General features: G+C 44.8%; 1 protein-coding gene across 1 annotated transcript in view; it reads right to left on the reverse strand.

The window, feature by feature from the left end:
- Nucleotides 1-7,607: 7,607 nt before the first annotated feature.
- LOC129716261 (ankyrin repeat domain-containing protein 33B-like) overlaps nucleotides 7,608-15,371 on the reverse strand; it is a 77,204-nt gene continuing 69,440 nt past the window's right edge. Inside the window, exon 6 of the mRNA XM_055666138.1 lies at nucleotides 7,608-9,613. Coding sequence (XP_055522113.1) covers nucleotides 8,739-9,613 — 875 coding nt within the window. The 3' untranslated portion in view covers nucleotides 7,608-8,738. The remainder of the gene's footprint in view (nucleotides 9,614-15,371) is intronic.

A 15,371-nucleotide genomic window follows, 5' to 3' on the forward strand; every position in this document is an offset into this window, starting at 1 on the left:
ATAAAGGCTACCAGGACCTGGTAATGGGGGGTATAAAATAAATTTTTAATAAAAACACGGTTGGTATATCCTTTTTTGCGGAGTTTTGTGTTACAATAGAGTGATTGATTTTCCTTTCTTTTTTTTCTTTTCTTTCTAGGGTCTTATTTCTTTTCTTTGCTTCCTTCTCTAATTCCTTCCCTAAGGGGTTCTTCTAACACTTTCCTGCACTTTCACGATTCTTGCTTACTTTCCTTACTTCTTTTATTTCTATCTTTTTTAAAGCTCAAAAAATGAAGTGGTACAACATAATGTAATAATATAGATGCGATGTATTAATGTGATTTACTGTACTGCTTATTAAAATAAAATAAAAAAAAATAAAAATAAAAAAGAATCTTTCTTCCTCTTTGGAATGAAATGAGCCTGCATCTTCTGGATTATGCCCAGAAATTCCTGCCATTGCTGTTCCACCGTCATTCCTGCTAGGATCCTTTTCCAGTCGACCTTGGCCAGCTTCTCTCTCATGCCTTCAGAGTCCCCTTTGTTCAACTGCAACAGTGACACTGGATTTAACCTTCGCCCTCTCAAATTGCAGATTAAATCTGGTTCATTTGACAACACTAAATCCAGAATTGCCTTCTCTCTGGTCGGTTCCAATACAAGCTGCTCTAAGAATCCATCCTGGAGACACTCCACAAACTCCCTTTCTTGGAGTCCTGAACCAACCTGATTTTCCGCTACGTGGCAGCCCTCAATAGCATTAGGCCATTACAATACTCTACTAGCAGAAAATGTGCCACCGTTCAGACTCCCCCAGAGGAGCTTTTTCCTCTCAGTTAAAGGGGGCGAGAGAGCTACTGAAGGAACTGGTGGACTAATCACTCAAGGGTATCCTGGGCCAAAAACAGCATGAACCCTTGGGGGTCGCTTGGGTCAAAGCATATTCGAAACTAAAACTGACCAAAATGCATGGTGGTTTCCGCATCATCATTGCCGTAACTCACATCATTTTCTGTTTGTGGACAGTACGGAGGACATTTCAACACACCCATCGCTAACGTTTGGTGGAAAGTCTCGCAAACCTAAATCCCAGCCGCATGGATACTTCATGACCAAGCATTGCGCAATCCAAATGACAAGTGGAGTCTACCTGCATATTGAAATCTCCCATAACCACAGTTTACATGACAATTTCACTTCGGAGTCACGTGAGTGACTATGTGAAGAGCCCGCTCAGCACGCATGCGCGGCATTGCAGTTTAAAAAACGGACCGTCAGGTAAGTTACTCTGAGGACGGCTTTTCTTTTGCAAGGAGAGCCTTCTGATTTGTTTTCAGATATGAGTTCGATCAAGAAAAGGCTCTCGAAGAAATCTGTCCCCCGCTCGACTCCAACGGAGGAGCGTTCCATCAGTGGGGGGCAGGAGGTGGTAGGGCCGTTTACCCGGCGCTCCGGAATTCCCGACACCGGGCCGAGCCCAGTCTCGCTAGCGCCTGAGCAGCGGACTGGATGCAAAGCCACCAGGAAGACCATCCTTCCAGTGGTTTCCGACTCGTCAGATGGGGACGTCCCACCACCCGTTCGGTGGAGAGACAGCCGCCTGAGCCGCATGGAGCAGCTCCTGGAGCAGGTGCTCCAGCGAGACACGCTTTGTGAGGAGCAGTCTCGCAGGGGGAGTTCAGGCATTCCCTCCACAATGCCTTGTGCATTGGCCATCGCTTCCCCCTCATCAGAGGGCAGCTTTGGTGACCAGGACTGGGCTGGTCAGGAAGAGGGGACGCTGGCTGAAGAAGTCGGGAGTATGCCAGGGGTACAGGAACAGGAAGAGCTGCTGGGTGTGGTGGACCGCTACGTGGCACTCACGTGACTCCGAAGTAAAATAGTAAGATTAAACGAGAACTTACCAGTTTGAAGTTTGATCTGTATTTTATGAGGAGTTACGATGGGGGATTACGTGCCCTCCGCTCCCACCCTCAATAATATGGGTCAAACTGATAAACTGATGTCTCCTTTTCTTTACTATGTTTATTTCAATAACTGTGTCTATCTGTGAATCCACACCGCTGCTTTGAAGTATGCCGCGCATGCGTGCTGAGGCGGGCTCTTCACGTAATCCCTCATCGTAATTCCTCATAAAATACAGATCAAACTTCAAACTGGTAAGTTCTCGTTTAATCTTACTATTTTAACTCCTGCTGCAACTTGCACCCTATATCCAGGCTATTGTTTGGGGGCCTGTAGATAACTCTCATTAGTGTCTTCTTACCTTTCCAATTCCTGAATTCTATCCACAGCGACTCTACATTCAGTCCCTATGTCAGCCCTCACAAGGGACTGAATTTTATCCCTCACCCACAGAGCTACCCCACCTCCTCTACCCACCTGCCTGGCCTTTCTATGGGACGTATAACCCAGAATATCCAGTTCCTAGCCCCGATCCTCCTGCAGCCACGTCTCTCTAATCACCACAATGTCATATCTACCAAACTAACTGAGCCTCAAGCTCATCCACTTTACTTTTAAATAAAAGCAATGTTATGTACAACAACTAGAGAAGTTCCTATTGAATAAATTATTCCCAACAAGTCAGCCAGAAGGTACTTGAGGCAAATGAGAAGAAGGTAAACTGTTGAGATGTGTGGCGCAGATATGAGCTGAAACAGCAAATTAAACATCAGATGTTCGCCAAGGTGACGTGAATTGCAAGCTGTTCTGTACCTGCTGTGTGGAGGAAATCCACTGAGATGCAGAAAGTGTTAGTGAAATAAAGTAACAAAGTCGTCTGCATTTTCATCCAGTTTTTAATTGCAAAACAATCTTTTCACAATCATCAATAGTGTGACTTTAAACTTTTCATTAGACATTCAAGATTGGATGCATTTCTGAAAGTACCCATAATTTACATGTTATAGTCGAGCAAGCATCATCCTTAATAACATTCAAAATGACAGTTTACATATCAATTCAGCATCCTTAAAATTATGTTCAAACAAGATTTTAATACTATGTAGTTCTTTTGTAAAAATAGCTTGGATTCCAGTTAAAAAATTGCATATAAATATCTTGTTCTGACACAGTGTAGGACCATTACATTTTTAAATAATGACATTTTATCTCATTTCTCTCTAAATAAAAACAAATCACATGTAGGGTGAAGTTCTACCATATATATATTTTTAATTATTGCTAGCTGGTGAACTCAGTGAAGACACCAGAATTAATTTTGTGTGCCAGAGAGGCTACGGACTGTCTCATCCCTGAGTAACCTGCCTTACCTGGTAAATATAACCTACCCCTAGGTCTGAAGTATGCTACATCACTAACTAAAAGCAAGACTAGAGAGCATGTGCTAAAGATTTACTTCTGCAATGAAACTATCTACCCAAAGAAAATGATTCACAATTACAGACATACATTTTGTTAGATGCATATTGCCAGTTCATTGTGTCCAGTTTAATTTATGACTAGTGGCCATTTCCTGAGAGGAGTAGGGGATCAGATAAGATTACATCTAGTTCGAGCTGTGCAGTCTGTAGCAGAGTAGTGGTTAAGTTACTGAACTAGTAGTCAGAAATCTCGATCCTTTCTCGAGAGACACGAGTTTGAGTCCCGCAAGGACAAGTTGGGGGAATTTAAATGCAAGCAATTAGATAATAGACGGAATTGTAAGAAATCAGGCTTTGTTAGAGGCAACTGCAAAACTGCTAGATTGTCTTAATAACCCAATTGATCAACCAGTGTCCTTCAGAATAGGAAGTCTGCCATCCTTACCCAGTGTGACCTCGAATGGCTGCAGACACACTCCTGTAGTTAACTCTTTACTGCCTCCTCCAATTAGAGGCAATTAGGGATGGCCAATAAATACTGGCATTGGCAGTGCTGCCCACATCCTGTGATCAAATCAATAGATAGAGCTAAAAGCTCTCTTTAGTTTTTTGGATTTTAGTCTTAAGGATTAAATAAGAAGAATAAACAGTCAAGTTTCCAGCTGTAAACCTTTTCTAAGCACTTGCCTGTTTTTTTTTTACTGTTCCTCTTGTCAAACCTTTGAAACAAGGTCCTGCATATATGCACTTGTATCACAATTCTGGTGTGTAAAACCTGCCTAAAGTCCATATGTTTAGAAGCTGATCGATATCAGTGGTAGTTTGAAGTGGTCAATATTTAAACATTTCAGGTTTGTGTGATTAGATTACTGACAAGGGTCTGTTTAGATCTGAAACTGGCTAATTTTTGTACACACTTGTCTGAAGCACATTTACAGTAGGTACCAAATGATTTCTTCCCTGAAATATCGTTAGCGTAATCCCAATGATAATGCCCCTTAATATATGAGCCGAAATGCATGCGGAAAAACTGCAGCTACAGGCAATTTTAAGTTTAAAAACAGAAGATACTACAGATCTTAGCAAGTCATGGAGCATCCACGGAGAGAAAAGCACGGGCCTGTTCCACTAGGCGATTTTTTAGGCGACTGTCATAGTCGTAGCAGGTCGCTGAAAAACCGGTGACTGGACTAATGGGCCTGTCCCACTTAGGCGACTTCCGGCGACTACGACAATTAAATTCACCGAAGTCAGCACCAGCGACAACCTATGTCACCTGGCGACAACCTACGACAGCACTTACATCAGGATAAGACAAGCCACGACAAGCCGAAAATTTTCAAAATCTAGCGGCAACAAGAAAAACGTTACGCCTCTTTGGGCGACTGAGGAGACTACTCACGACCACACAGGCGACCGTGTAGCGACAGCCTAGTTGCCATCAGTCGCCTAAAAAAATCGCCTAAGTGGGACAGGCCCTTTAATGTTTCAGGCTGCTAACCTTCAGAATGGGAAAAGTGTTAAAACGTGAAACATTGTTTCTCTCTCCACAACTATAACCTAACTTGCTGAATGGCTTGAGCATTTCTGTTTTTAATTCCGCACAATGCATCATGCTTCCTGTCAGAATGAAATGACTGCAATCGGTGGATTAAAATCTGGCACCTTCTAAAACCAAGATCCTGAGTGTTGATTAGCATTGTATAACTTGTTGTTGCTATAAATGGCACCAGATTAGGGTTTGATGCCAAGTATATGTAGTGTAATAGTAAGACAATGTTTGATAAAACAAATAGTATACATAGACCCCATAATATTGTTCAACACAGTGAGGCAGATGTTTTATATGTCACATGTACCCTTCAAAACTAGATGGATCTGATGGAGAGAAACCTTTAATTTGACTTAGTACTTTTCATTCTGCTTTCTAGTAGCCAGGTGTTTGGAAGGCTAACATTTGCAGCCTAGTGCATAAATGAACTTTGGCATTTAAAAAAAAAATTTACAATCGGTTAAAGTATCTTCGCAACTACCTAAAAGAGACCATTGTGCAAATTTGCCTTGCAGAATCCTGCAAGATGCTACAAAGTCAGATTATAGGAATTCAGCATGGAAACAGGCCCTTCAGCCCAACTTGTCCATGTTGGATGCCCCATCGCACTGGCCCCACCTGCTACCTTTGGCCCAGATCCTTGTACACTGAACTACTAATGAAAACTACCTAAGTTGTTTCAGAATTATCCCCCACTGCCTCAAATCAACTAATAAAGGGTTACTTCAACAAAAATACTCACACTTGTCAAACATTCTGACCAAATCAGTACTATCCACATTTAAAGTCACTCAAGTGTCAAAGTGGCTGATGACGTTTTCCTGACCATTACTAGCCTTGATTATACAAAGGACCTAGACTGACTTCCACATTAGACAATTATAACCTGAGGCTGAGAAGAATTAATTTCAGGTGTGATTTAGTACATATGATCCAGTACTCTTCATGTAAGTTGGGGACAAATCTGTTTAAAATCTTATTCTATAAACAATCTCAGGGCCTTGTATTGCTGATGGTCTTGTATTGCATCATGTTGTATCTTGTTTACCTTTGGATTTTTCTGCTGTGATCGGAAAGGGAATGAGCAACTCCTTGCCTATCAAGTAACATCATTATCAAAGAGGAAGATAGACCTGCTAAACGTAATGAAAGCCCTGCTTGACTTCTGACCCACTTGATGCTCAGTGCAGTCCTCATGGCTTCACTACTGCAAGATATAGATTTAGGAGTCAGGGCAGTCTCCCACACCCCTCCATTCTGAAGCGAGTTAGAGAAAGGGGGGCGGAAACTGGGTATGGAAGTGTGGATTACAAGATGTGGCAGGTCGCCTTTTGTAGAGCACATTTAGGACCGTAGAACCATGTTTGATATTGTAACTGTACAAAAAAAACTTGAAACATTAGCCAAGTTTTTAAATTAACTGCATATTTTTATGTTGAAAGGCCTTTTATTTCAAATTGAGTTATCGGTTAATCAGGGCACAGTACAAAAAACGTAGTGTTTCAAGTAAAGATGTGTTTAAATCCCACTTCTGACACCATGTAAACATGATTGTGTGATTCAAACACATGTTTAATGAGCACTTAGGACAACAAGTTATCAATACATCCTGGCTGCTCGAACTGAAGTGCCAGGAATGGGGCATTAGTATAAGTGTTATGGAGGGGTGGAGTTAGTGGTGCTGGCTTGTGTGTGATTGGCTCACATGCACCATCAATCTACACGTCTAGAGTCTGTCCAAAGCAAGCGCTGTCTGCGGAGGGTGCTCAGCATCACCAAAGACTGCTCTCACCCCAACCATGGACTGTTTACCCTCCTACCATCCGGGAGGCGCTACAGGTCTCTCCGTTGCCGAACCAGCAGGTCGAGGAACAGCTTCTTCCCGGCGGCTGTCACTCTACTCAACAACGTACCTCGGTGACTGCCAATCACCAACCCCCCCCCCCCCCCCCCCCCCCCCCCCCCCCCCCGGACACTTATTATTATTTATTCAAATCATGTGCTATGTCGCTCTTCCAGGGAGATGCTAAATGCATTTCATTGTCTCTGTACTGTACACTGACAATGACAATTAAAATCTGAATCTGAATCTGATTCGGAAGGGTGTCATAGGTTTCTGGGAGGAGGCAGGAGAATGGGACCGAGAGGGTGAAACAGATCAGCCATAATTGAATGGCAAAGTAGACTCGATGGGCTGAATGGCCTAAGTCTGCTCTTATATCTTATGGTCGCATAACAGGTAGAGATGCTGCCTCATAGCACCAGAGACCTGGGTTCAATCCTGACCTCGTGTGCTGCCTGTGTGGATTGCCTCCCACATCCCAATGATGTGTTGTCGGGTTGGAAGGTAAATTGTCCCTATTGCGTAGGTGAGTGGTAGAATCAGTGAAGGAATTGATGAGAATGCGAGAAGAATAGAAAATGAGATTAGTGTATAGTTAGTATCATTCCATGGTTGATGTTGGGATGCAGAGCCAGTTCATGTGCAGTCTCTTTCCATTTCACATATGCAGTTCTTGATAGTAAAAGATTATAAGGTTGCCATAGGTAGGCAAAAATGCTGGAGAAACTCAACAGGTGCAGCAGCATCTAAGGAGCGAAGGAAATAGGCAACGTTTCGGCCCGAAACCCAGAAGGAAATAGACAACGTTTCGGGTCGAAACCCGGAAGGGTTTCGGCCCGAAACGTTGCCTATTTCCTTCGCTCCTTAGATGCTGCTGCACCCGCTGAGTTTCTCCAGAACCTTTTGTCTACATTCCCTTTTCCAGCATCTGCAGTTCCTTCTTAAACATAAGGTTGCCATACTTCCCTCTCCAAAAAATAACTGCGACTTTACTCAATACGGCACACATAACATCCCCCAACTCTTCAGAGAAGTCATTTTAGTTGTTGTAGGCCTAACTTTGAAGAAGAATCAGATATCAAATTCTCCAAAACTGCCTTTTCATTGGGTGAACTGAGCACAGTGAATACAGAGAGGATCAGTAAAAGGATGAGCCCTTCAGCAGCAGCTGACAATAGGATACTATTGAGACAAGAGAGGTAGATTTCACTATAGGTACAATGAAGAGTTTTTTTTTTAGAAAAGTGTGAATTGTCAAATATAGATAATTGCAGCTGGTTTCCATGCAGTTATCCCATCGCATTCTGCCAGTTTCAGATACAAAGAACGTCTTCGTGTGGTTCACTAGTTTGCTGCGTAGTCCTTCAATGTCCTTCAAAGATCGTGTGATCATGGTTACTCTTTCCAGTAGCATCACCATCAAAAAACAAATCCACTGTTCGTATGTAAAATACCCACTGGTAAATTAAACACCAGATTCCAGTATGTTTTGGAGCATGTCGTGGCTCTTATAGTATAATGACTGGACTTCCATTGAAAGCCCAGACCTCTGCCCTATTAAAGTCGTGATGATCAATGTTTTCGGGTGCTTGAGGTAAATATGGTCTAAGCTCCTTCTATGCAAGGATACCCTACAGATACAAATGCCCGGTGTTTTGGCACCCGTCCAAATTAAAACAGAACCACATGATCTATAACAGAGAAACAAAATGATAAATGCAGGTTCAAAATTATTTTCATGAGAAAGACGCAAGTTATTCTGCCTCTGACATTTTGAACTAGGGTAGATTGCATGAATGAAAGATCAGACATGCTAAGTGAGCAGGGAATGCTCAGCCATGTCCCGTCGCACTAAAATGATACAACTTGCACCATCATTTGAACTACCCATTGCATTCAACTGCTAATGCTGTGAATCTGCAAGTAAGACCAGGCCCACACAAACCTCACAGGACTGTCGGTTCATAATATTTCCCGTTTGGCCAGAGAAATATGCAAGATTCCAGCTTTTTCATGGTTTTGCTCCGATCCCATTTTAACCAATCTGCTTTCTTAACCCGACGACTTGCGCTTCAGTGATAGTTTTGTGTGTTCTCTCTTTCTCCGCTTCTTTTGCTTTCCTCTTCTCCTCCTCCTCCGCTTTCTTCCGCTCGTCCTTCAGCTCCTTGTACCTCCACACGGGCAGCTCCAGGAGGTTGCTGCCCTTGGCGCTGCTCTTCCTGCGCACCCTGTCCGGGTTGTAGGTGGGGGTGGGAGCTTTGTACACCCGCACCTTGGGCACCACGATGCCCGGCTGCACACTGCTCCACCGCAGCATGCTCAAGGGCATGAGACTACCCCTGCGAGAGGAGACAACTGTGGACTGAGCAGAGGTAGACCTCAGCGGCTGCAGGCTCGCTCTCCTCTCCTCCTTCCTTGGGACCACGACAAGTTGCGAGTTCTGAAACAGTTTTTGGTATTTAACATAATCCTTGTTGGGTGGTTTAGTTCCCTGAGACTCTTGCAGCTTCAGTATCTCCTGGACTGTGAACCTTTTCTTCCCCACGCAAGGGGGGCTGCCTGGGCAGACAGTCCTGCAACCAGTCGCTACAAAGGGGCTGGTGATGGCCGTAGTCATCCTCACCATGTGGTCAAGTGGTCCATCCACCTCTGGATCGCGGGGAAAGTTGATGGTCAAAGCCGACCTGAGTGTTTCGCAGATTTTCTCCAAACAGTTCCTGGGCTCGTTCGCTTTGGCTACAAGTTCCTTCAGTCTTGGCCACTCAGGTCTATAGTTGTCACTGAATTGGACAGGGCAGGGCTGGGCCAGGAGCTTGTGCATGAGAAAGATTGTTTCATACCGCCCAGTAAACTGTGCCCATTGTTGTGGAGTAAACCCCTTCCCTGGATCTGTCGCGTTCATATCAGCACCTAGAGAGAAAGCACACGTCATCAGTCTTAAGCTATTATCTTAACCGGAATTAACGCAATGAATCTGATTAGAGAGACCACCTATAGTTTAGTTTAGAGACACAGCACGGAAACAGGCCCTTCGGCCCACCTAGTCCGCACCGACCAGTGATCCCCGCACATCCCCGCACATCCAAAGCAAGCGCTGTCTGCGGAGGGCGCTCAGCATCACCAAGGACTGCTCTCACCCCAACCATGGACTGTTTACCCTCCTACCATCCGGGAGGCGCTACAGGTCTCTCCGTTGCCGAACCAGCAGGTCGAGGAACAGCTTCTTTCCGGCGGCTGTCACTCTACTCAACAACGTACCTCGGTGACTGCCAATCACCCCCCCCCTGGACACTTATTATTATTTATTCAAATCGTTTGCTATGTCGCTCTTCAAGGGAGATGCTAAATGCATTTCGTTGTCTCTGTACTGTACACTGACAATGACAATTAAAATTGAATCTGAATCTGACATTAATACTATCCCACACACGACTATTTACATTTACACCAAGCCAATTAGCCAATAAACCTGTGCGTCTTTGGAGTGTGGGAGGAAATCGAAGATCTCGGAGAAAACCCACGCAGGTCACAGGGGGAGAATGTACAAACTCTGTACAGACAGCGCCCGTGGTCAGGATCGAACTGGGGTCTCAGGGGCTGTTAGGTCACAACACTCCTGCGCTTAATGTCATAAAGTTGTGACTTGAAGCTGCCCTGACCTTCCCCTCACAGGACTGAAGGACATCTGCACAACGGGGTGCTGTCCTTTGGATGAAGCACCCATCACTCATCTCTGTGGTGCTGTGGTTCTATTTCAAAGACCAAGGCAGGTTTTGTAACCTAGCTAATATTATGCAGACTAATCAACTTCCTATTATTTTATTGCATATTTCCTTTTATCCCCCCCTCCCCCCCTCCATTCCACCCATGTTCTGCCCTCCAACCTTACATGTCACTCACTCTCTTTCCCCTCAAACCTGTATTTACCTATCACTTGCCAGACCTTGCCCCACCCTCACCCTCTTTTCCATCTTCCCCCCCCCCCCCCCCCCCACTCCATCAGGCTGAAGAACGGTCCTGACCAGAAACATCTGCCCATTACCATTGACTGCTTGATGTACTTTGGACTTTTTTTTGCACAATTTCCAATACAGATTGTATTTCAATGCAGTCCATGCTAAAAAAAACATAATTGGCCATAATATAATTTGGAAAACCTGAGATTGTGTAAGGTGCTATGATAATGCAAAGTTTATCTTCGGTTTCTTTTGTAGATTGAGCAAGAACACACTGGTTATGTTGCAATGTACGATGTTTGCAGATGCCGAAGCTTCTACAGTAGTAGCCCAATCTCAGTCTCAGTGTAGACACAAAATGCTGGAGTAACTCAGCGGGACAGGCAGCATCTCTGGGGAGAAGGAATGGATGACATTTTGGGTCGAGACCCTTCTTCAGACTGATCTTTCAGTCTCAGTGTGATGTATTCCATTTGCACGTAAGCATTTGCCAATAATCTTTGGGCAAAGCTGCCTGTCAGGACCTGCTCAATGACAACTGCACGGACACTGCACCCTTGCCAGAATAAAACGTCCTGAATTTTCACTGAAGTGCGATCAGAAATAAAGTGGAAGGAGGGGGGAAGGATGTAAAATCGATCTTAATTCCTGCAGCAGACAGCAGAATATGCTGAAATTGTAGAATGTCACTAAGTCACGCTTGATATATGGAAACTCATCTCAAAGGTTCAAGCTCCTGAACAAAATCAGTATCAAATACACAAGTACTCTTTGTTTAACTGCAGCCATTAATATAGTTACTAATCAGCAACCCAAGCCATGCAAAATGCTTCATGCTTGGAATTCTGTGGAATGATGCTGTACAAAACAAAGCTGTGTGTGTGTTGTGTAATAGGTTTGTTTGGTTTTTACTGGCCAGTGGCTTTAGCTGCACGCAGTCTTGTTTTCTTGCTACTCTCTGCAACAAAATGCCAGACTAAACTGAACAGAAACATCGGTTTGAGTCGGGGCTTGACCAGTATGAGCAGAATGTCCAAACTTCCTCACTGCACAATGACAAGCTTTACTGTTAGATTAGATGATATCATGGCCCGCAGGCAGGCAGCCAGCAAATGAGGAAATCCGGTCTGGGTTAGAAACCATGCTTGCCTGAAGCAGCCCAGTGAATTACCAGACTTCAATGAGGTTGACCCATAACATTCTGCTGACAGACATGTGATAGTGTGAAAGATACAGCCTTCTGCTAGAATAAGTGAGTTCGGTATTCCGACTGTGCATGCCCAGGTCAAAGGTTACTATGCATAAACAGCCCTGTAGAGCAGTGAAGCAGTGGACCTTCATTTCTTCCAGCATTGATTTTTCTAGGTAAGAAAATACTGCTTTCAAATTATGAAATAGTTGTATTTATTGTTCCTTTGTTAAAAGCTAAGATTATTTTGTTATTTTTACTGCTTTATCATGCTTTGGTGAGTGAGCGAGATGGTGCTCGCCCGTGGTTGGTGTCGGGAACGGGTTTGTTGAGTTGCTGCTGGGCCGTTCCCGTCCCCTCCCGAGTGTCCGGAGGTGTTGGGCCGGGCTGGTAGCCGGCGCGGGAAGAGGCTGAGTTGCTGCAGTGTTTTGTGCGTATGGCTGGTGCTTGGCTTTCGCCAGTGTCGGGAACGGGTTTGCTGAAGACTTTGCGGAGACGGGTTTGCGAAAGCTGAGCACCTGCCATACACACAAAGCGCTGCAGCAACTCAGCTTTCTCCCATCTCCAGCTGCCAGCCCGACCTGACACCTCCGGCCGCCTCCGGGCACGCGGGAGGGGACAGGGACGGCCCAGCAGCAACTCAACGGACCCGTTCCCGACACCGACCACGGGCGAGCACGATCTCGCTCGCTCACCAAAGTATAATAAAGCTGAAAAACGACAAAATAATCTTAGCTATTAACAAAGGAACAATAAATACAACTATTTTTCTTACCTAGAAGAATCAAAGTCGGAAAAAAACAGAAGAAATGAAGGTCCACTGCTTCACTGTTCCACTGCTTTCCAGGGATGTGTATGCATAGTGACCTTTGACCTGGGCATCTGCAGTCGGAATACCGAACTCGCTTATACAAAGTGTTTAAATAATATTATCTCTCATTAGATCTGATCAAAATCCTCAAATTCCCTACCTAACATTATCACTCAATCAGCTTTTTCGATACTTAGTTTAAGTATTGGTTTATTATTGTCACGAGTTACAAGATTTCGTTTTGCACGCAATCAAATCAGGTCATACTATACATGAATGAAATCAAGCCATACACAAGGATTTAAAGGCAACATATTCCCATCTCCACCCCTTTCCACTTTCCTCAGAGACAGTTCCCCCCCTCAACCCCCTGGTCAACTCATCCTTTCCCACCCAAACCACCCCCTCCCCAGTTACTTCCCCCTGCAACCACAGAAGATGCAACACGTGTACCTATATCTCCCCCCCTCGACTCCGTCCAAGGACCATGACAGTCTTTTCAGGTTAGGCAGAGGTTCACTTGCACCTCCTCCAACCTCATCTACTGTATCCACTGTTCCAGGTGTGGATTCCTATATATCGGCAAGACCAAGCGCAGGCTCGGCGATCGATTTCCTGAGCACCTCCGCTCAGTCCGCCCTAAACCAGCCTCGCCCGGTTGCTTAACACTTTAAACCCCCTTCTCCACATTGACCTTACTGTCCTGGACCCCCTCCGTTGTCAATGAGGCCCAGCACAAATTGGAGGAACCCCACCTCATATTTCGCTTGTGCAGCTTACAACCCAGGGGTACAAACATTGACGTCCCTAAGTAACCTTTGCTTTCTCTCTCTCTCTGTCCAGCCGCTCCCCCATCCCAGTTCTCCAACCAGTCTTACTGCCTCCGACTACATTTGATCTCAGTTTGCTTTGTTGTTACCTTCTCCCAACTAACAATGATCTTTTCTACATTTTCCTTGGTCTGCATTCTCTTTGTCCTGTTTTCACACCTTACTCTTCCTTATCTAAACAGTTCCTTGTCTATGTACCGCCCATTCTCCTGACATCTGGAGTAGGGTCTCGACCCGAAACATCACCCATTCCTTCTCCCCAGAAATGCCGCCTGTCCCGCTGAGTTACTACAGATTTTTGTGTCTATCCTTGACTTAAAGGTAACCCACGGTTACCTTCAGTGGTTTTTTTGTAAAAGGTGCCAATAGACAATAGGTGCAGGAGTAGGCCATTCGGCCCTTCGAGCCAGCACCGCCATTCAATGTGATCGTGGCTGATCATCCACAATCAGTACCCCGTTCCTGCCTTCTCCACATATCCCCTGACTCCGCTATCTTCAAGAGCCCTATCTAGCTCTCTCTTGAAAGCATCCAGAGAACCTGCCTCCACCGCCCTCTGAGGCAGAGAATTACACAGACTCACCACTATGTGTAAAAGGTGTTTCCTCGTCTCCGTTCTAAATGGCTTACTCCTTATTCATAAACTGTGGCCCCTGGTTCTGGACTCTCCCAACATCGGGAACATGTTTCCTGCCTCTAGCGTGTCCAAACCCTTAACAATCTGATATGTTTCAATGAGAATCCCTCTCATCCTTCTAAACTCCAGAGAGTACAAGCCCAGCTGCTCCATTCTCTCAGCATATGACAGTCCTGCCATCCCAGGAATTAACCTTGTAAACCTACGCTGCACTCCCTCAATAGCAAGAATGGCCTTCCTCAAATTAGGGGACCAAAACTGCACACAATACTCCAGATGTGGTCTCACTAGGGCTCTGTACAACTGAAGAAGGACCTCTTTGCTCCTATATTCGATTCCTCATGTTATAAAGGCCAACATGCCATTCGCTTTCTTCACTGCCTGCTGTACCTGCATGCTTACTTTCACAGACTGATGAACAAGGACTCCCAGATCCCGTTGTACTAATCCTTTTCCCACTCTAACACCATTTAGATAGTAATCTGCCTTCCTGTTTTTGCTACCAAAGTGGATAACCTCACATTTATCCGCATGAAACTTCATCTGCCATGCATCTGCCCACTCCCCCAACCTGCCCAACTCACCCTGCATTCTCATAGCATCCTCCTCACAGTTCACACAGCCACGCAGCTTTGTGTCATCTGTAAATTTGCTAATGTTACTTTGTGCGTAATGTGCCAATATGCATATATAACAGTTCACGCAATGCTGTTGCTGCTGTACATTAATTAATATAGCTTTCAAAGTGCCCGTACACGGTACTGGAGCGTACCTTCACGAGAAAAGCACTGATAACCCTCCCTGGGACAATGAATGGGAAGGGACAATGAATGCTGGTCTGGTCAGAGATGTCCATTAGACAGAATGTATATAAATAGCCAAGCATATAGTATCAGAATATCTTTTGAAGATTAATGTATTTTGACAATAGTGGATGATTGAGGCTTTCTGTAAATCAACATTAAACCCCAAATCTTTTACTTTACTGGACTGAACAGATCTCTGAACCCAAGATGATGGATGAGAAGGGAATGAAGGGTTATGGTATGAGTGCAGGCAGGTGGGACTAAGGGAAAAAAAAGTTGTTCGGCACGGACTTGTAGGGCCGAGATGGCCTGTTTCCGTGCTGTAATTGGTTATATGGTTAAGATAGACAAACTGCTGGAGTAACTCAGAATCTTTGGAGAGAAGGAATGGGTGGCATTTTGGGTCAAGACCCTTCTTCAGAGACAAAGGTCTGCAGAA

This window comes from Leucoraja erinacea, chromosome 2 (genome assembly GCF_028641065.1).
Source record: "Leucoraja erinacea ecotype New England chromosome 2, Leri_hhj_1, whole genome shotgun sequence".
Lineage (NCBI taxonomy): Eukaryota > Metazoa > Chordata > Chondrichthyes > Rajiformes > Rajidae > Leucoraja > Leucoraja erinaceus.